Source organism: Carica papaya, chromosome 8 (genome assembly GCF_054855325.1).
Source record: "Carica papaya isolate Zhongbai chromosome 8, ASM5485532v1, whole genome shotgun sequence".
NCBI lineage: Eukaryota > Viridiplantae > Streptophyta > Magnoliopsida > Brassicales > Caricaceae > Carica > Carica papaya.
Window position 1 is genome coordinate 32,469,284 of NC_142316.1, and position 20,823 is coordinate 32,490,106.

General features: G+C 35.9%; 3 protein-coding genes across 5 annotated transcripts; 2 read left to right on the forward strand and 1 right to left on the reverse strand.

Annotated features, from left to right (window-relative positions):
* Positions 1-628: 628 nt before the first annotated feature.
* On the reverse strand, positions 629-2,339 carry LOC110822602 (Ubiquitin carboxyl-terminal hydrolase family protein). Of its 3 annotated transcripts, XM_022052739.2 has the most exons (3): positions 2,081-2,334; positions 1,856-1,957; positions 629-1,782 (listed from the first exon to the last, which is right to left on the reverse strand). In XM_022052739.2, the coding sequence occupies exon 3, from the start codon at positions 1,737-1,739 to the stop codon at positions 837-839; it is 903 nt and encodes a 300-aa protein (XP_021908431.1). In that variant the 5' UTR covers positions 1,740-1,782; positions 1,856-1,957; positions 2,081-2,334; the 3' UTR covers positions 629-836. The 3 variants fall into 3 exon arrangements, with proteins under 3 accessions (XP_021908431.1, XP_021908430.1, XP_021908429.1); XM_022052738.2 differs by having other exon boundaries at positions 629-1,957; positions 2,081-2,337; XM_022052737.2 differs by having other exon boundaries at positions 629-2,339.
* Positions 2,340-5,142: 2,803 nt separating this feature from the next.
* Positions 5,143-15,156, forward strand: CTR1 (Protein kinase superfamily protein). Its single transcript, XM_088209301.1, has 16 exons — positions 5,143-5,940; positions 7,400-7,701; positions 7,807-7,951; positions 8,211-8,314; positions 8,850-9,058; positions 9,697-10,128; positions 10,293-10,333; positions 11,000-11,068; positions 11,163-11,263; positions 11,452-11,536; positions 11,626-11,724; positions 12,388-12,456; positions 12,560-12,691; positions 13,836-13,930; positions 14,030-14,237; positions 14,957-15,156. The coding sequence occupies exons 1-15, from the start codon at positions 5,290-5,292 to the stop codon at positions 14,136-14,138; spliced, it is 2,643 nt and encodes an 880-aa protein (XP_088065427.1). The 5' UTR covers positions 5,143-5,289; the 3' UTR covers positions 14,139-14,237; positions 14,957-15,156.
* Positions 15,157-15,902: 746 nt separating this feature from the next.
* Positions 15,903-19,022, forward strand: HSFA3 (heat shock transcription factor A3). The gene is made up of 2 exons (XM_022052951.2): positions 15,903-17,115; positions 17,778-19,022. Exons 1-2 carry the CDS (start codon positions 16,546-16,548, stop codon positions 18,843-18,845), a joined length of 1,638 nt encoding a protein of 545 aa, XP_021908643.1. The 5' UTR covers positions 15,903-16,545; the 3' UTR covers positions 18,846-19,022.
* The last annotated feature ends 1,801 nt before the right edge of the window (positions 19,023-20,823 follow it).

The following is a 20,823-nucleotide window of genomic DNA, read 5'->3' on the forward strand; positions in this document are numbered from 1 at the left end:
TGAGATTCCTGAGACGCCCAAGGAAACGAAATCTGTTTCTACGAAGCTGGTGATAATTAAAATGCATCAAAAAAGAAACAGGTAAACCAAATAAGTTACAACTCACAGTTGGCAGAAATGTTTGAGTTGAAGACTGTTTGGTGATTTTGGAAATAGAGGAATACGCCAAAGAAATGTATGGTTCAAAGAAAATTTCCAGCTGATAAATGTCTTGTGAGTAAAAGAATTTTGCAGCATGATGTTAGTTTAGTTCCTCTATAAATACAAATATAAAAAGTCAAGACACATGACTGGCCTCTGGGCCAAACTGCAAAATTCAAGTCATGAACAGAGCTAAATTGGACGTCTGCTAATTGAAGTCAACTATAGACCACTTTTCATGGTGGCTATTATTTTTATTTGTTACGTGAGATTGTAGGTTCAAGTCATGAGTTGTATGTTTTTTGTGTGTCTTCCTTAAAACATTTAATTAATAAAATTATTACTTTATAATTATATTTAAAAAAAAAAAAAAGTATGGCAATATAATATAGCATTATTAATGTTCTCTACATCAAATAATTATAATTATAATTATAAATTATAATACAGATAGATACTTAAAACAAATGGAATTTAACTATAAATATTAGATCAAGTCCACCAAAATAACTCATTTGTTTACATATAGTCTATTACATATTAAAAAGACCTCTATACTTGACCCACAAGATCATTTACAAGTAGTCTACAACCTTATCAAACAGGAAGATTAAAGAATATTAAGGACATGAATTTCAAAACTTTCAAAATCACTACAAACAAAATGAATATTTTATCTATCTTTCAATACATTTTTAGGTTAGACTATGTGGAGAATGCACTCCATCATCCAAAGATATGTATCTCCGACCAATAAGACCTATAAATTTATCGTTAAACAACAATAAGGGGCACTTATCCATCAAATTCGATCCATCATAAGCCTCTTTAAGGAACACAGTGCTTCTTGCACCTTTGTTTGTAATGTAAAAAATACCATGATGCTTTATCATGCAAAGTAGTAACTTAGATGGCAAGAAATACTCAGAACGAAAAGCATCGATTTGTGCAGATGTCAGTCTCTTCTCCATTGATAAACTGAGGAGCTCGTGGAGTACAGCGACAACTCGTTTGCGAGCTCTTGGATCTGCAGTGTCAAATCTTCGGGCGTTCAAGTAGGGAGAGGGAAATTCCAATCTTTGCCATTTCTCGAGTTCATCAAGATAACTCATGTTCGGTCTAAACCCAGATGGAAAACACACTTTGAATGCGAAACGCCCCAGAAAGTTACCATCTTTGGATATCTTAACTTTCTTTCCGCTGCAACCGGTTTGAAATTCTCCTAGTCGCGCTAATCTCTCCTCGCGCGCCGTTACTGCAAGTGATGAATCCCAGTTCTCCAGATGAAGATAAGCTCTGCCATTTAAATCTTTAACGGAGAAATATTCTGGGTATTTGGGGATTAATGCGTTCTTGAAATCTTGAGGCAAACCCAATTCGGATTGTATGAATTCGATTTTTTCCAGCGGTACTCGACAATCAACAGACATCATTAACAGCTTCCTCAGATTCCTGACCAACATAGATTCCATTAATTTTCTCACTTCAGCTTCTTCACCTGCTATCTTCTTGGCCTTTTCGGTAAGTGAAACAAAAGGAAGCTCTCTTTTGCCACCCCCAACGTGAAATATAGAAGGATACTTCTCCATGATTGCCATGAAATTCCATTTCTGAACAAACCCAACTTGTTTTTCAAGGTCCCTGAGAAGAAGATATTGGTGCTTCTGTGATTGAATGATAGACTTCAACTGTAAGATTAAGGATGGCTTTTTACCTGAGTCCATCACTTTGTCAAGTTCGTAGACCCTGTGGTAGATTTTCTTCTTGGGTCTCCTTCCTCCACTCGATTTTTGTTTGAAAAGAATCCATCTAGATCCTGATTTCACAAATGGGATATGAGCGAACACATCAAAATTACCAGTCTTCCGCATAAGAGACAATAATTGCATTGTTTCATTCAAACAAAATGTCGAATAGTTTGTATGCAATATTCTATAACCTAACAAAATTCCCGAAAAACACAGTCACCAATTCTGGAGCGCGAATAAGAGAGCTTCACATGGTCAAAATACGACTAGCTCGTTGCATCTTCTTCGTCGTCGAAAGATTCGCAACAGTTCACTTAGTTCTTTCACGGTCGATTTTTTGGATTAAAAAAAAAAAAAAAGAAACCCTAACAGTAACATAAATAGTTTCCCTTCTCGAACAATTTAAAACGACGCAGTATCGTCATAAGCGCACATAACTAGTTTCCCTCCTTGAATCATTTAAAACGACGCAGCATCGTCGTAAGCTTACATAAAAAAAAATTTGCCTTCGTTGAATAATTTAAAACGACGCAGTATCGTCAAAAGCTTATTAATGCGACTACGTTAAGAATAGATGTGGTGGGTTGAAATGATGACAAAATTAGCCGGCCAACTCCTCCAATTTGAATAAAAATAAAACGAACACATCAATCTCTTTCTGTTTACAGCTTATACGATTCATCGAACTTTGCCTCCTTTTTTTTAATTCATAATTAATAGTCCCTTTTTCTTTTCTTTTCTTTTCTTTTCTTTTTTTAATTTTAAATAACCATCCCTGCTTGGGATTGACATCTTTTCAACCCAGGCACTCTTTATTATTTTAATTAATGTTTTATTTTTAAAAAAATAATAATATTATTATTCATAAGGGTATTTATTTGTGAATTATGAATTTCATACTCTCAGATTTATACGAGTATATTAATCTTTTTTAGATCAAGGAAATATATGTATACAATATATCCACCGCCAAATAAATAAATACAATATGGCTTATTTTAAAAATTTTAAATAATAAATTATTCAAATAATTAGATTATTATTTTAAATGAAAAAAAAACAATATTATTTTAAAAATAATGAAATTGACATATATCAATTTTGAAAACAAACATAATTTTGAAGAGATTTAGAGGACACAAACATGCTGTGGACATACATCCACTCGAAAAAAAAAAATTCTTTTTTTTTTCCTGATATATTTTAATAAATTTTAAATTAATTGTAATAAATTATTAATTTTAGTTCATGAATTACGAAATTTTTTATATTAAAATTTTGTTTTATTAGAAATTTGTGCTTGAATAAAGTTGAGTAGGAGCTGATCAATTTTGTGCCAACCCACTTCAGCAATTTACATCAAACTTCACATATTTGAGTTTGGGATGATAAGGTTAAAAGAAATTTGATGAGTAGTAATAAATATTTAAATAATTTAGTCCAAAAATAGAGTTGGACGTGCTCAAAATGATTCTTATAAAATATTAATAATTATAACATAGTCTCAATAAATATATCATATTAAATGATGTATGGATATATTTATCACTCGTATTAATAATAATATTATTATTTAAGTTAGTTAATGCCTCAATTTTGTGATTGAATTAATATTCATACTTCTAACAAAATTTAATTTAGTCTCTCTCTTTCTTAACTATTACTTTCATTAAATTTGATGTTGCGTTTAAATTTGACAATATATGATACTTATTGATGAGACTGTGTATAAATAAATATCATATTAGATATCACGTATTACTATTAAGTTGTTAATATAATGTCATATGATTATTAAAGTTAAATGAATATCACCTTCTTATTTGTATTTTTGCAAATGAATATCACGTCATATGTCATGCGGTATATGACGTGATATTTAAAACAAAAAATAAATGTGAATTAGTTTAAATCAATCCATAATTTTTAAAAAATAATTCAGAAGTGATATTTAATATAACATTTAAAACAACAAAATAAATATAAATCAGTTCAAACAGTTAACATAATAAAATAAAATAACATGTAATTTGAACAAAATATCATAAAATCATTATTTTTTCCTCACTGCCCCACATATACATATGTAGATATCCTTATGAGTTGACTAAAAGTATATATTGGATCTTGTCCTTTCATGATCTCTTATTTAACTTATATTAATGCGTGCTTCCGATAAATTTGATTTGAGTTATCAACAAACTTTACACATAAGCTTATGTAATATTCATTCATAAGAATGGAACATAGCTTATTCAACGATATTAAAGTGATGGCAAATATATATGTAGATTCAAATCACTGAAGAAGATAACGTAATTGCCTTACATCATGGTTGTCCAAAATACCACAGTGTTGTCTTCGACAATTATCATATTGTTGTTCAAATAGCTTTGTGTATAGTTTAACCATCGAGATAAGCTAATTGGGTTGGTGATTCATAAAATTTTAGATGAATTAATGTAAAAAAACATGAGAATACGTTGAGTATGCCCGATTCTGACCAAATTAAATGAGAAATTATCAATAGAGTCCAACATAAGATATTAAAATGGAGAGTCTAATGAGTCTGGTGTAGCCTTGAAGTTGCTGAAAAACTCGAGGGTGGCGGTGGTTACTTCAGTGCATGATCACAGTTATTTATAGGTATGAGAATGACTACGATTATTCTTATTATTTTTTAAAATTGTGAATTGATTGAAATAAATTTATATTTATTTTTTTAAAAAATATTATACTAAATATCACGAGACATTAGACGTAACGATAGTAAGAATTAGTAATAAAAATAAATTAAATAATTTTTTTTCATAAATATAGGGATTAATATAATCAGAAATTAAATTGAGACTAGTTTTATATTTTAATAATTAGTTTTAAAATTTCATAATTTGAAACAACTATTTAAAAATATAATATTTTTTTAAATACAATATAATAAAATATTAATCCTATTTCACCTCCATGAAAATATATATAAAATAAAAAAGAGTAAAAAGGAAGAAAGTGGGAGTTGCGGTGCATGGAGTCATAAATAATCAACAAAGGCTGTTACGTGTAAATTCAGGTTTTCCTTCACCGGGAAATGAATCAGCCAATACGCCTTCAAGGAGTGCAAAAAATCTCCAACCCATTCATCCAATCAACCCCTGAATAAAAAAAAAAAAGTAAATACAAAAATCATTTTATTAATCATTTAAAATACAAAATATAAAACTAAAACATGCAGAAAATTACAATTTCGCCACCTCATAAAACCCCACCGCACTTTCTCTCTCCGACTATCAAGAATTCCATTGAGAGAGACTAAGCTCGCAAGTCTGTCTTAACCCCCCCTGTTCGGCAATGGCGGTTCCCTAGGGTTTTCTTATTGACCCATTTTCCCTCATCAAATTCTTCAATGGAAATGCCCGGTAGAAGATCGAACTACACGTTACTTAATCAGCACCCGGACGATCAGGTCTCTGTCTCCGTCTCCGGAGCTCCGCCGCCGTACTACGAGTCTCTATCCAGCGATAATAATAAGAGCGGTACCGCTACTTCTGCCAACAATAGCGGTAACAACAATAAAGTTAAAGCCGATAGAGGAGGATTTGATTGGGACCTCAACGCCGATCAGAGATTGAATCAGCAAACCAATCGGACTGGGAACTTATTTTCTTCCTCCATGGGTTTGCAGCGGCAATCGAGTGGGAGCAGCTTCGGAGAGAGCTCCCTATCTGGGGAGTACTATGTGCCTACGCTGTCTACTTCTGCGGGAAACGAGATCGATGCATTTGGATACGTTCAGGATGAAGGGTTTAAGTTCGTTGTGGGCGGGGGAGGAGAGTTGAGAGCTAAAGCGGCGGAGGCGGCGGGCGGGTCGTCTTCTGGGAAGAGCTGGGCACAGCAAACAGAAGAGAGCTACCAGTTGCAGTTGGCGTTGGCGTTGCGGCTCTCGTCGGAGGCCACTTGCGCGGACGATCCGAATTTTTTGGATCCGGTTTTTGATGAGTCCGGATTGAGAACAGCCTCGTCCAGCTCGGCAGAAACAGTGTCGCATCGGTTCTGGGTAGGGTTATCCCTGGTCTTATATTAAGAGTTTGATTCTGTTTTGGATAATATATCGGGGGTGCTTGTGAGTTTGTTAGTATCTCTTTGAATTATCTATGAACTATGCTGCACTTTATCTTTGTATTGGGAATTGAATGATAATCATTTCAGGTTTTCTAAAATGTAGAATGCTCTGAGCTGAAGAGATCTAGTTTCTAGAGTTATTAAACGCACTAATTAGAATTAGGGGGATGTGGTTTAAGTTCAATCTTGGTGCAACGCTGCAAGGTATTACTTCAGATTGTCTAGTTACTGGTGAAATATCCTTCATATTTTCCTTTTGTGGAAATGGATTCAACTATCCTATATGCAGCATGTCTTGCTACATTTCTTTAGACAGGCCTAAATGTCTATGTTGCTGGCGTTAGACACTAGTTGCGTCTATGTTTTACATTTGCACCTGTCTTATAGACATAAGTAAGCAAACTAAGAGTTATGGGAAAACAACAGAGAATTCACAACGTGGACACAATTATATAAAGAATGAATGCTGTTTGGAAAAAATTTGGAGACATAGTCTTACTGTTGAATGATTGGAGAGGCAGTTTTATGATGGAGACAGAGAGAAAAAGAATTGATGATAGAAAGGCAAGAGAGTAAATGTATAGATTTTTCTGCAGTTAAAAAAGAAGAAGATGTTGTAATGAAAAGGAAAGTTTAGCTTACTCCTGCTCGAAAAGTATGATTCTATAGCCTACATAGATCTAAGGTTGAATTTTGTTATTGATCATTATTAAACTGTTGCTGGCGAGTATTGCTTGCGTGAATTTCTGAGGCATATTTGGGAGGTCTATGTTTTCAAAGTTGACGTTGTTGCTGCATGCAAACAGAAAGAAATGATTAGTTTGATAGAAATGATGTTGTTCGTGTAAAAAAGGATCCTGTAAGAATTTATTGGTTAAATATGTTAGTCTAAAGTGAACATATGATAGTTGCTTTCTCTTGAGAAATGTGTGCTTGTCTGGGAAGTTATTAGCGCTTATTATCCTTGGTTGATATATTTTATTGAGAAAATATTGTTTTGAATAACATATGAAATTATGGAATTGCTTTTAACAATGCTAGAGAAAAGGTGGCATGCGGTTCTAGGAGTTATATAGAATTAGAGGTTACCGGTTCTATGACCTGAGTGTTCTGTTGACAGTTAAACACGTATTTGCGAACTTACCTGTGTCTATCATGTCTTTAATGTAAAGTTAGTGATAAGAAAGCGGTCTAGTAATGTTAGGGAGTTTCTTTTAATTAACATAGTGGAAATGACCCAATTATGATGTGCATTCCATTTAATTTCAAGTATGAAAAAATTCATGACAGTCGGTATTAAGGCTTTTCCCCTCCTAGTTCGTAAAAGGTGTAAATATTTTATCATACCTTTGCTGATGTGGTTACAGTTCTAAAATATTCGTCTGATGCATCAGGTGAATGGCTGCTTATCATATTTTGACAAAGTTCCTGATGGATTTTATTCGATTCATGGAATGGATCCTTATGTCTGGACTGTGTGCACCGACTTGCATGAGAATGGCCGTATACCTTCACTTGAATCATTAAGATCCATGGACCCTAGCATCGATTCTTCAGTCGAGGTGACCTTAATTGATCGTCGTAGTGATCCATCCCTAAAAGAACTTCTGAATAGGGTCCACAACATTTCTGGTAGCTGCATAACCCCAAAAGAGGTGGTTGATCAGCTGGCAAAGCTTGTTTGCAATCGCATGGGGTAACTTCCTCTACCTCATATGCATATACTCCTATATATCCTTTATTGCTTTAAGAAAAAAAATTCTGCTGCACTTTATAACCGAGTTTTTGTTGCTATAACAAGGGGTTCAGCTGGCACAGGAGAAGGTGACTTTGTTCCATTCTGGAGGGAGCGCAGTGATGATCTAAAAGATTGCTTAGGATCTGTTGTGCTTCCTATAGGTAGCCTCTCTGTTGGTCTCTGCAGACATCGAGCTTTACTATTCAAAGTGAGGTCCCAACCTTTTATGTGTGTTTTCGTCTTGCTTGACTGAAATGTTCCAAGCTATTGTAGATTTTGTTCATCTCAGCAATTTCTTTTTAGATTTGCTTGTTTTCAGTCCCAGCAACTTCAAAAAATATTTAGTGTTTTAGACGTATGTTTTTTCTGCTTGACATATCCGAACCTTGTAGCAGCAAAAAATCTATATTTTATAGTTTATTGTTTCTTTGATGGATATGAAATCTAGGAACTTGTGATCTGTGTAGGTGCTAGCTGATGCAATTGATTTACCGTGCCGGATTGCAAAAGGCTGCAAGTATTGTAGAAGAGCTGATGCTACATCCTGTCTTGTTCGGTTTGGACTTGATAGGTATGCGTATTAGTGGCTTCTGTTACTATATTTTAAGTATAAATAATTGATACAAGTTGCTTGACAGGGCTTAAAGGGGTTTAGTTTCAAAAAATGTGTAGAACTGTTATGGATAAAATTACTAAAAATTATTCGCAGGGCAATTAAATTAGTTAATTAAGCAGCTTTTGAATCTAATGCTTTAGTGCATTGAGTTAGGAGATAAGCATATAAGGGATCCTTATTTGATTTGAATATATAAGAGGGGTTTAAGTTTACTGTTGATAAGTTATCTAAAAAAAAAAAGTTTGCTGTCGATAAGAAATTGGGAAAAAGTGCCAAAGTAGCTTCTGAATTGTCCTGTGAACCTGAAAGGGTGTCATAGTGGTGCTTTTTTTTTTAGTTTCCTTGAGCTTGTGAACGCCTGCACTTAACAAGTTCTGACACCTGCTTTATTTTGTATAATAGAAATGTATCAAAATTACTAGTATAATTTTCACTCAGTGTTTCTCTACAATGAGAGATGTCATGAAATACATTTTTTTTTTAATTTCAGGGAGTATCTTGTTGAGTTGGTTGGGAAGCCTGGATACTTATGCGAGCCAGATTCCTTGCTTAATGGTCCATCTTCCATCTCAATTTCTTCACCATTGCGCTTTCCGCGACCCAGATTGGCTGAACCTACCATTGATTTCAGGTCACTGGCCAAACAGTATTTCTCGGACTGCCAATTACTTAATCTTGTATTTGATGAGCCTACAGCAGGTACTGTTTCAGAAAGCAATTATATGAAGTCATGGCTTGCTTCTTTCACCTTTTCCGTATAGATGTCGCATGATTGTTATTTACGGTTCATAAATAGTGTGTGAATCTCCTTGATACTTTCTTCTCTATTTACGAGTTATGTTCATAACTTAGTTATGTATCTTATTTCAAAAAAAAAAAAAAAACTTTGTTATGTATCCATTAAATATGGTGAAAGGAGTGCCATTAAATATGGTGAAAGGAGTGTCTCCTGTTTTACAAAACAATTCTCTAAAGTTAATTTGAAGTCATAGCTTGCTCATGCTTTTGTTGTGTACACCTAAGCTTTTATTTGAGGGCCTTATATGATTGTTATTTGCAAGTCATAGATAATGTGTGAACCTCCTTGATACTTTCTTCTTACTTACATATTATGAAAGTAACTTAAGTCATATACCAAATGGCATTAGATTATCTGTTACTTCACCTGTACATTTTGGAGTTTATTTTTTTCTTCTGTTTATGAAGTGGTAAAATTGATTATTTCCCTCCACATAATTTTGTAGGTAAAGTAATTAAGCTGGTGATTTGGTAGCTATCTGGTGAGGATGTCCTAATTTGCCTGCTACTAAGTTTTACTGTTTTTGTTGCTGCTGTAGATGCTCAGGATCCTGGATTCTCAATGTTTTCTAAGCAATTTGACAAGGTTGGAGCAGATAGAAACAATCTTGTGCAGATCTCAGATAAAGTTGTTGAAATTTCTCAGGCATCTCTGCCACCCAAATTTGTTCGGCCGAGTGCCCAGAACAGAGATTCCCAACTCATTAAATCATTTAATCCTTCTCAAAACATTCTACAGTCAACAAACAATATCAAAGATTCGATGCCTAAGCATGTTGCTCCTGTTGGTCATAGAGGTGTTCAACCGGTTTTAGCCTACTCTGATCAAAGGGTTGACACTGTCAAAGATTCAAGATTTCCAGAAGGTGGTCAACTGGTTCCTAGCAAGCCAAATAAAGAACTGTCCTTTGATTTTGAAGATTTGGACATTCCCTGGAGTGATCTTGTTTTAAAAGAGAGAATTGGAGCAGGTATTTTTTGTGGCTGCTTTGGAGAACCATTTGTAAACAAAATAGTAGTCAACTTTATTGAGGCAACATTTTCACCCCTCAAGCTTGTCATGAGGATGCTTATGATAATCTTCTAGGAAGCCATATTGGTAATATTACTTACATTCAGATTGATGCACTTTCAGGTTCATTTGGAACTGTCCATCGAGCTGATTGGCATGGTTCGGTAAGCCATTTATGCTTCCTTCCATTTACTATTACTATAAAGCTCAAATCATATCATTGCTGAATTATTTTTACTAGAAGTTTAATGCCTATGTTCTCTCCTGTGTTGGACTCTAGCTTTAGCTCTTTTGTGGGTATCGAACTGCTGATATCATCTAGGGATCTTTTCATGTGCACATGGTGTTGAACTCTCTGCAGTGTTATTATTTGGCCATTCACTTGACTTTGAAGAACATGGCAACCTATGCAACATCTTATGGTCATAGGTCATGAAATTCACTACTATAAAATTTGGATTGCCAAATAAAAAGCAAAGAAAACATTTGTATCCAAACAAGAGGAGAAAAGAAAGGGAAATCTGGTTTAGCTTTATTTCTATTCTCATCTTATTTCTGCAGCTTTGGTTTCACATCTAGAGGACTAACATGCATAAGATGCAACTCCACAAGCCTGCAGTTGTGCCATTGATTCATGCTATAATGGTGATGATGGCACAACTTCGTTCTTTCTTCTTTGATCTCTGATCAGTGAATCTAGATCCTAGAATTTATTAGTTATCATGTACTTTGTACGATAGGTATTGCCGGAGAGCCCAATGTTATTTAATGTAAGGGTGAAAATGTTAAGTTTGATGTTATGGAAATACTTATAATTTTGACTACTACAGGATGTTGCTGTGAAGATTCTCATGGAACAAGATTTTCATGCAGAACGCTTCAAGGAGTTTCTTAGGGAGGTATATAATATATAAGTTTTTTATAGGATATTTCCAAGCATACAAGAACCATGATTGAATTTTAGGGTTCTGATTACTTATTTCTTTTTATCAGGTTGCCATAATGAAACGCCTCAGACATCCAAATATTGTTCTTTTTATGGGTGCCGTCACTCAACCACCAAACCTGTCTATAGTGACGGAGTATTTGTCAAGGTTTTGTAACGTCTTCTTGGAACCTCGTACTTCTGATCAAAAGAAACTTTACGCCTTTTAGGATCTTGGATTTCAGATGCTTATATAATTTGTGAAACGTTATTCAAAAGAATCTTTAAATAAATAAAATTAATTATTCAAAAGAAAAACAAATTGTAAAATGAATCTAACATTTACTTTGATTACAGAGGTAGCTTGTATAAGCTTTTGCACAAATCTGTTGCAAGAGAGACTTTGGATGAGAGGCGTCGCCTAAATATGGCTTATGATGTGGTATGCAAGGGATTTCATTTTGACCATCTCATCTTTATCATACTTTCTATGTTGAGCTTTGCTAAAGGACTTGTTATTGTTTCCTCCAGGCAAAAGGAATGAATTATCTTCATAAACGCAATCCTCCCATTGTTCACAGAGATTTGAAATCTCCAAATCTCTTGGTTGATAAGAAGTATACAGTGAAGGTAAGAGAAAGGTTCTAATATATAGACAACTAGATCTCAACGTAATAATGACTGAGCTGGATGATATTGCTTCACCTGCCTCATCACTATTTCTAAATATAGTCAGGGATCTAGCTTCAATTTAGCTTGAAGCCTATGTGAGACTGCTTTCTGCCTCAGCTTTAACCTTGCAACTGAATTCAATAGTTGCAGCAGTATTTTTTGAAAAAAATATATTGGTGTACAATTAGTTGAGTGTAACTCTACAGTGTTCCTCCATCATTTTCCGACTTAAGCTTTAGGGATATCAGCTTGTTTACTCAGTTCCTTTACTTTTTCATTCATGCAGGTTTCTGGAAAGTCAAGTTTTTTTTTTGTTCACCTAAAAAACACAAGTTTGGTGTCTTTTGTGTTTCTTTGAATTTGACTAGTTGCTAAATTCTGGAAGGTGTATATTTTTATTGTCTTTTTGTTCGAGGTCTGCTGCATTTTTCTGGTACTCAGGGCAGAAAATTTTCAATATAGTTCTTTGGTGAATATGTGTGGTCATGTGACCCTTATCTTGCTGACTTCCTAGCTTTGATCTTTTAATGTAACTTGTATTCTTGCTAAGTGTTTCCGGTTCTAGTCTGCAAATAAAGTAGTTTCTGGTACTTACTCTTAAGAGCTGGTTTATTTCTTCAGGTTTGTGATTTTGGTCTTTCTCGATTGAAAGCAAACACATTCCTTTCATCAAAGTCCGCAGCTGGAACTGTAAGTTTCTCTTTACTTTAAACCAAAGGGATCTGGGTCGTACTTTTATCATGGCATTGGAAAGTAAGAGAGTAAATGGTGTTCTTGATTGTTCTTATGTTAGCCTGAGTGGATGGCACCAGAAGTTCTCCGTGATGAACCATCGAATGAGAAGTCAGACGTGTACAGCTTTGGTGTAATTTTATGGGAGCTTGCTACAATGCAACAACCCTGGAGCAAACTAAATCCAGCACAGGTTTGTTTCCTTGATGCAGGTGTTACTCAATTCATCAGAATTTCAACTTTTTCATGATCATTTTGCTTTTGGGATGACTTAGTAATGTATGTAAAGAAATTCTTATAGAACTGATAATTTTCTTATCCCAGCTTTAGCATTGATTTGGCAAACTGAGTAATTGATATCTGAATTTCAACTTTTTCTTGTTGATTCCTTTTTGGTGAGTCGAAAGTGGATACAAAAAACTTCTTATGAACTGATAATATACTTATCCAGGCTTTGGTGTTGGTGCTCCATACTGAATAATCAATTACATGGCTAACTATTAACTATCACTTTAAGGCGAGGACCTACCATGGCCTACTGGCCAGGGACTTTCACATGAGGTGGAAGCCGGGCATTTGAAGCCCAGCTATCAAGCTCTTTCCTGTCCAGTTAATTCCCATCATTTTTAAAAAAAAATTAATTCTGATTATTTTGACCTATAAATGAAGTCATTAAAGACTCTTGTTCTGGCACAAGCTGAAATCTTGTGTTTTTCGAAAGGGCAAAAGGTTGCACATTCAACAGGCTTTTGGAATGTTAAGTTATTTGCCTTGTTAATTGACACTGTAGGGATGTATCATAATTTTCATGTTCGATTCATAATTGAACTAATTCTGCCCCTATAGAATTCAATTGTGATAGATTTCTTTTCTTATTTAACTAAGTAAAATTGCAAATCTACCTAGTTTGAACTGAACAGAACACATTTCTCTTTTCAACCTTTATTTTATTTCTACTTGATCCTCTATCTATTCGATGGAATTAACATTTGAACCGAATACAGCCTTCGAAAATATTGCTAATCTAGTCCGTGGATGGAATGTTAATTATGTTGCGTGTTATAGCATGTAAGTGGATTGTCTCCTTAAATCTAGACCTCCTTACCCTGTAACTGTCTCGACCTTTTGGACTGTGGCACTTTGATATAACGACTCAAGGAAATTTTTGATCCCTTTCTAAGGCTGGAGAATTGCTAACATGAAAATATGGGCCTTTTGCATATTGATTTCTTCCATTTTGCTTATATTAATGTTTCTTTGTCAGTCCAGATTTTCTATTATTCTACTATTCTTCGTTCTGTTTTTATTTCTTATGGTGTGCGCATGCTCCCTTTTAGGTTGTGGCGGCTGTTGGTTTCAAGAGCAAAAGGCTTGAGATTCCACGCGACTTAAATCCACAAGTAGCTGCAATAATCGAGGCTTGCTGGGCTAAGTAAGTCTGGAGTTCATATTTTGTTTGATAAGTTCCCGAGTAAAGACAGTCATTTCACATCTCAGTGACTTATGTGTATCACAAATGGTTGTGTGGCAGTGAGCCTTGGAAGCGACCTTCCTTCGCCACTATCATGGACTTGTTGAGGACATTGATCAAAGCTCATACACCTCAATCAGGCCATGCGGACATGTCGTTAGTTACATAAGGGCTGGAACATCTGAGTAGTCTTTATTTCTGCACATAATACTGCATTCTTTTTGAGATTGATGCCAGGGAGGGACGCATGCTGGTTAGATAGTTCAAGGTATGATCCTTAAACCTTTTTCTGAGTAATGCCCTAATCAACAAGTTTCACGTAGGCTTTGAATAGTGGATGGTAAACTACATTAGGTTTCTTTTTTTTTTTTTTTCACATCATGTAATATTCTAGCAACAAATGGAGCTAAGGTTATTATACCTGCTGATTTGTTCTTGAAGATGACTGATAGTGATTATCAATCGAAGATATCCACCTAAGCGAACTTTTTGGTGGACGTTTGTGCATTTCAGCTTCAGTTACCCACAGAACAAAACAATGTGGGTGTGGAGTGGAGATAAATCATACTTGCATATGAGATAGGACAATATCTGGTAGGGTGGATTTATGCTGGTGCATGGAAATGTGTGCGCGTACACTCGTATACGTACATGTATCTGTGTGCCCAACTTGGGCTAAGTTGTCAAAAAATCAAGAATATTTGTGGAATTTATGAAGAAATTTTATCAGAATAGTAGAAATTAGATTGGAGGATATTCTTCATTGTTTTAACAGATGTGATATTCACACACATCTAGTTAAATTAGATAATTTCAGAATTAACTTTTTAGTTGTTCCAAACATAGCCATATGTTGAGAACTTTTCTATTTACCTGGTCATGGTGTGTGCTTTATTTATTTATTTATTTATTTTTAATTTTGAATTTTTTGATTATTTACTGTTCAAATCCTGATGCTCATGGTTTCTTTTTCATGATGTGTTGCAGAATTGTTGTTGTACATTTATGTTCTCATAGTCGATTGGAGGTTCTAATTCTTTAACATGACTAAAGAATCGCAATTCAAGGATTTACAACTTTTCATCACATGTTTGGCGGAAGAAATTGTATAATACCCCTCTCTCATAATTTTGTAAATGAAGATTGTAAAATTAGTTAATGAGAAGCAGATTCCGCGGTGTCACAAATACTTACTTTCCAAAGCATATGTTTTATTTATATGTTGTAGCAGTGAAAAAAGCAACCTATAGTTTCCCTCTTTGGGTTTTTCCTTGCCTTCATTGTAATTTGAAGCATATATTTTTCTCTCACAATTTTAACAGAACTATTGGTTTTTAGGTTATTAACTTAAATTTTAAGGGTTTTACTCAAAATTTTAGTTGTTTTAATTTAAATCTTTTTAGGCTGTGTTTACAATATCGGACGGGTGAGATATTTTCTTAAAAATCAATAAATTTATGAAATAATAAAGTGTAAATTAAATTATAAAAGCGGGGAAATCGAACGTGCTAATGAATTACCGAACTCTCATTTATGACTCTGGTTATGGGTAGCCCTAAAAATCTTTACTCAGAATAGAAGCTGTATAATTGTGCAAAAGAGTACTGAAGATGATATCATCTTCTTTTTTATCAACTTATGAATAAAATGCAATATTTCTAAATTATGTTAGAAAAGTTTTTAAGTTATATAGTCGGTAATCATGGAATTTGAAAAACGTACAAACTATTGAAATATTATGTTACTTTTTAAATTTGGGTAAAAGTAAATTAAAACAAAAAAGATAACCAATTGATAAACATTGATCATTCACTATTAGCTAATTTGTGTTTGAGTGTAAAAGCCTAAGGTAAAACATTGATAAAACACAAGTATATCAACTCCAGAAAAACATTAGGGTCAAGGGGCTCGTGAAATCCAGCCGCCAGCTGGAATCTGATCAAGCTGCAACCCGAGCCTCACGCGTCGTCACCCGCAGCTATTGGCTTACCTCCATACACTCACTTCCTTTTCCTTCGCCACCAAGAAAATATTTTGACTCCTTTTCATTTTCAAACACCATAAAGTTTCCACCTTGGATATGAATAAGAAAATCTCAGACAGAATTTCTCTAGTGGGCAAAAATATCTAGCCTGCTCGGGGCCCCAACTGCCTCCTACTACGCAAAATATGGAACCGGAGCCACAATTCGGATCCCAACTGTTTCAAGTTCAACGAAAGAAACTGCCGGGAAACAACCCAAAATCTCTTGAGTCGGCGAGCACTTTATCTTTCGCTCTCATGTACAAGTTCCAGGTTGCTATCTTCCCTGGTAAACACCAAGGGGCTCGTCAGTTACCTGCCACCAACGACACCACCGACAAAGAGACCATTGGCTATGCTCGAATGAGGAAAAAAGACCCGATCATCCACCGCCTTTCTCAGAAGATTTTTTATCAAACAGTTGGTCGGCAATCTTTTTATAAAGCCCGTCGAGTTAATCCAAATCAACTCTCTATTAATCCTTCCTCTCTCTCGCTCTCTCTTTCTCTTATTTTAATCAGAATCTCCCGTTTTGCTGAACATATTGTCAGTAGATGAATCCAGAGGAGGAGCCAGCTTCAAAATCTCCTCATAAATCTTCTGCTTCTGCCACTGGGACTTCAGTTAAACCCGAAATGATACCTCCGTCGCAACCGGCGACTGTGAGTTCTCAACAATTTCCTTTTGGGTCTCTGTTCGTGGAAACAGCAATGGGTTTCTCTGGGTCTCCTTTGTCTTCTCCTTTCTCTTCTCCTATGATGGAGTTCGAGGGCCTTTCCGCGGTGCACCCACAGCAATCCCCTACTTCTTCTTCGCATATGTTCGAATTCGAGGCAATCCCAGTTGGGGAAACCGCTCAAAACTTGCCGTTATCCTCTGCCGAAGAAACCGCGAGTTTTGGTGTGCCTCAGCCTTTGGAGTGCTTGCAAGGCAACCCGGTGCCGCCATTTTTGTCTAAGACTTTTGATCTGGTGAATGATCCGGACCTGGATCGCATAATATCCTGGGGCCCAAGTGGAGAGAGCTTCGTGGTATGGGACCCGTTGGAGTTCGCGCGGTTCACACTTCCTCGAAATTTCAAGCACAACAATTTCTCCAGTTTTGTTCGGCAGCTTAATACTTATGTGGGTATACTGCCTGTACTGGCTGGGGCAATCTGTATGTAGATGTTTGTCATTGTTTTTTTCTTTGTATTTTTCCCGCTTCTGTTTTCCTGTTTCTACTTTGTTTTTGATGTTCTATATGTAATTAAACTTGACGGTCACATAAGTATTTGTAAATGTGTTGGATTCTGTAATATCTTGGTGTATCCCTAAGCATGGAACGATTGTAAAAAGCTTTTATCTTGAGGCCTTCCTTCTTATATCTCATGCATGTTAGGCTTTCTCCTTTTAGCATGAATCTGAAATTCCAAGAAGATGGTTAAATTTTATATTTCAGGATATATTTAGGCCTGAGGTTTACTTTATTTACGTAAAGATCGGTGGGAGTTGCAACTTTTTGCAGGTAGATTTCAGGTTTCATGGATGTCTGATGTTGTTCTACTTTGTCAAATTAATCATGTGATGTGATCTAACTATTATCTGTCTGCTCTCAAGAATGGGTTTTATGATACACAGATAATCTTCCTAGGAGAATCCGGCTGCATCTATATGTGAAAATTGACGGCTTCTAAGGCCCTAAAGATGGAACGAACTTATTACAAGAATCATTTTTTAAGTAGTTTGCTTCTTGGACTAATGTTCTTCTCCATTTATTCTTGAGTCCTTTTGGGTGCTGTATTCAGGGCTTTCGCAAGATTGATACTGATAGGTGGGAATTTGCAAATGAAGCTTTCCGGCGAGGGAGAAAGAATCTTCTCAAGAACATTCAAAGGCGAAGGTCACCTCAATCCCAACAGGTTTGCAGCTCCGTTGGTCCTTCAGAGGCAGGGAGATCCGAATTAGAAGGTGAGGTGGAAAAGTTGAGAAAAGAGAGGAGTATCCTAATGCAGGAAGTACTTGAACTGCAGCAGCAACACCAAGGAACAGTTCACCACGTGGAAGTTGTTAAGCAGAGGCTTCAGAATGCTGAAAGAAGGCAGAGGCAAATGTTATCATTCTTGGCAAAATTATTCCAAAATCCAGCTTTTTTAGCCCGTCTCAAGGAGAAGAAAGATCAGGAAGACGCTGGCTCTTCAAGGATGAGGAAGAAGTTCATAAAGCATCAGCAATCAGAACCTTCCTCCGAAAGGCAGATTGTGAAGTACATAACTAACTGGAGCAACCTTGCTATGTCTTCTCCAGCATTGGATTCAAGTAAATTTTCTGTGGCGCTATCTCCTGATAAATTCATGCAAGGTACAGTAGGAATGGACTTAGGGTCAGAACAAATACCGTTTCAAGTCAAGGACATTCCTTCAGAAGAATTAACTGTCCCAGATGAGTTGGTGCTAACACAAGGATCCATCGAAACACTAGATCAGTTTGGAGAAGGGTTATCAAGCTTCGGAAGGGAAGATCCTCATTCCAAAGGAAAGAAGGTAGCGAGCCCACAACAGGAGACCTATCTTGATTATTTTATCTCTTTCCCAGAGGATTTGGTGGAGAAGAAGACTACTCCAGAGTTCCCATCTGTTGGAACTGAAAGCATTGCGAAGCTAGACGATGGATGGAGCATTGGTTTCAATGCCAGTCTCGGCATGTCAAATTCTAGCGAGGAGTTATGGAGTAACCTTGAAAACTACAATCTGCCGGAGTTGGGAACTACAAGTGGATTCCCCGATAACTGGTATTTGGGGCCTGAACAAGCTGCAGAAGGTTCAGGATGTGCTGATGAATCTACTCTTGATGAACCTGACAGTCAGGCAGGCTAGCAAAAAGATGATAGGTCTTAAGGGGATGGTTCTTTAGGCTTCAGTTGCTTCTATGCTGGCAGCTAGCTACCCTTCTGGATTTTAATTATTCTCAATTAATAGGGTCTATTAACTAGTTGGACAATCACATATAAATATTTTTACTTGAATATAAATTTTTTCCCCCTAATTATCTAACTCTTTTATCTCTATTCCTTGTAGTTTAGATTGTGTTGCAAGTTTAGATTCCTTTTGTGAGCTTCTACCATATTCATTTTCTCATGCTGAGCAATTTGTGCTGTCTTGTTAGCTGCATTTGGTCTGCTGGTTTTCCTGCTGATGTATAGTTGTTAGTTGTGATTATTGCAGGTGTGCATGGTGGGTTGAAGCAATACTCTTCTGCTGGTTCAGCGGTGTATTCAAATTTGACCTTTTTGTCCTGTGTGATCCAGGTAAGAAATCACACTTGGTTGCTTTTTGTTCTATGGTTGCTTTTTGTTCTATGGTTGCTTCTTTGCTGATTGTCTTTGCTGGTACAAACATTGTTGACATTACCATTCTTGGTGTTGTGTTTATCTCCTTTTAGAGTCATATTGCTTCTATTGTTATGCTGGAGATGATATGCATTATGTTCTGGTTTTTCTAGGAGCCAAGTCTTGTCGTTAGCATTGACAATGGGAGCTGTCTTGATTGCTTTTTTTTTTTTTTACTGGATAGAGGCTTTTTCAAATCATCTTATCATAGGTGGAATACTTGTATCAAATTTTTGATCTCTAGACATGACATCCAAGGTGTATATCTAGTGGTAAAATTGGGGAGAGAAGAAAAGAGCTTCAATTCTTGGGGTTTATTAATCTTGATGTATTCAGGTAACTAAACCCTTGACTTTCCTACTCAAAGGAGCTCAACCTTGTGATTATGGTTCAACCAATTTTAGGTAGTGTCCTAAGAGTTTTAACATAAGATCCCTATTGAAGATTTCAAGCCCAAAAGTTGTGCTTGTTTATGCCCCTTCTATCATTTGTCCTCATTATGCCAAAGATGGCCGTTCTTCCTAGCTTTCTAACCACCCAGACCAACGAGTGCTTGGCTGGATGGCATTTCTGTTGAATTGGTGTGGGATCAAGTCAGTCTATGTGATAGGTTCTTCAATTGCATCTACCGGAAGAAGATGTTGAAAGTTTTGGTCTTTCCTCTATAAAGTTAGCAAAAGTGAGCCATGTCTTTGTAGAACACTAAGTGGGAATAGCTGAAAATTTATCGGTTGCTGGATGTCAACTGGTTCCCAGAATCTCAACGTTTTCAAATGCACCTTTCCTTGGAAGATGGGTTCAACGCGGATGCCTGGTATGGTAAATATGGTAGAACACTGATCCAGGAGCTCCGGTGATATTTTTGGGGATGAGATGAAGATTGTATTCACCTTAGTCCACAGATACTGACTTTTTCTGTTAAGTATTTGACATCTTGACATATTGAAGCATTAATCCCTTTTTGCAGCAGAATCAGCAATATAAATTTTCTATCCCGTTAGTTATTTTTTCCCATTTAATCATCAGTTGCCTTGTAATGTTCACAAACTAGTTCTTCATAGATCATGAATTGTATACGTATTAATGAATTGTTTCAGTTTATTCTTTGCATTACTATAAACGCGTGAAATCTTCCTTGTGTATTTATGAACATGATTTCTCTCCCTTTTAGCTCATATCCGGATCAATCTGTGTCTAAATATGGAAGAACCAACACTTAAAAAGGGTGTAACAGTGGAAGGTTTTTGATCCTGTTCCTGACATTGTTCTCAAGCGATATCTCCTGGGGTGAAACCTTTTTCAATTCGCCATGCATTTGCCTGATAAAGACTCCAGTTGACTACCATTTGATCGATATTTGACTCGAGCCAAATGCAGAAAAACATTAATAAGAAGTAAACCAGCAAAATAAAAGAAACCCAGAAGGCCAAGGGACGAGGATGAAGTTTCCTCACTGCCTTTTGGAT

What these genes read in the sequence shown, in the direction of transcription:
- LOC110822602 (XM_022052737.2), bottom strand. Translation starts at nt 2,030, where the DNA reads ATGCAATTATTGTCTCTTATGCGGAAGACTGGTAATTTTGATGTGTTC.
- CTR1 (XM_088209301.1), top strand. Translation starts at nt 5,290, where the DNA reads ATGGAAATGCCCGGTAGAAGATCGAACTACACGTTACTTAATCAGCAC. An exon ending in CTTGTTTGCAATCGCATGGG is followed by an intron (nt 7,702 to 7,806) that starts GTAACTTCCTCT and finishes TGCTATAACAAG; the next exon opens with GGGTTCAGCTGGCACAGGAG. An exon ending in TCAAGGAGTTTCTTAGGGAG is followed by an intron (nt 11,069 to 11,162) that starts GTATATAATATA and finishes TCTTTTTATCAG; the next exon opens with GTTGCCATAATGAAACGCCT.
- HSFA3 (XM_022052951.2), top strand. Translation starts at nt 16,546, where the DNA reads ATGAATCCAGAGGAGGAGCCAGCTTCAAAATCTCCTCATAAATCTTCT. An exon ending in TTCGGCAGCTTAATACTTAT is followed by an intron (nt 17,116 to 17,777) that starts GTGGGTATACTG and finishes TGCTGTATTCAG; the next exon opens with GGCTTTCGCAAGATTGATAC.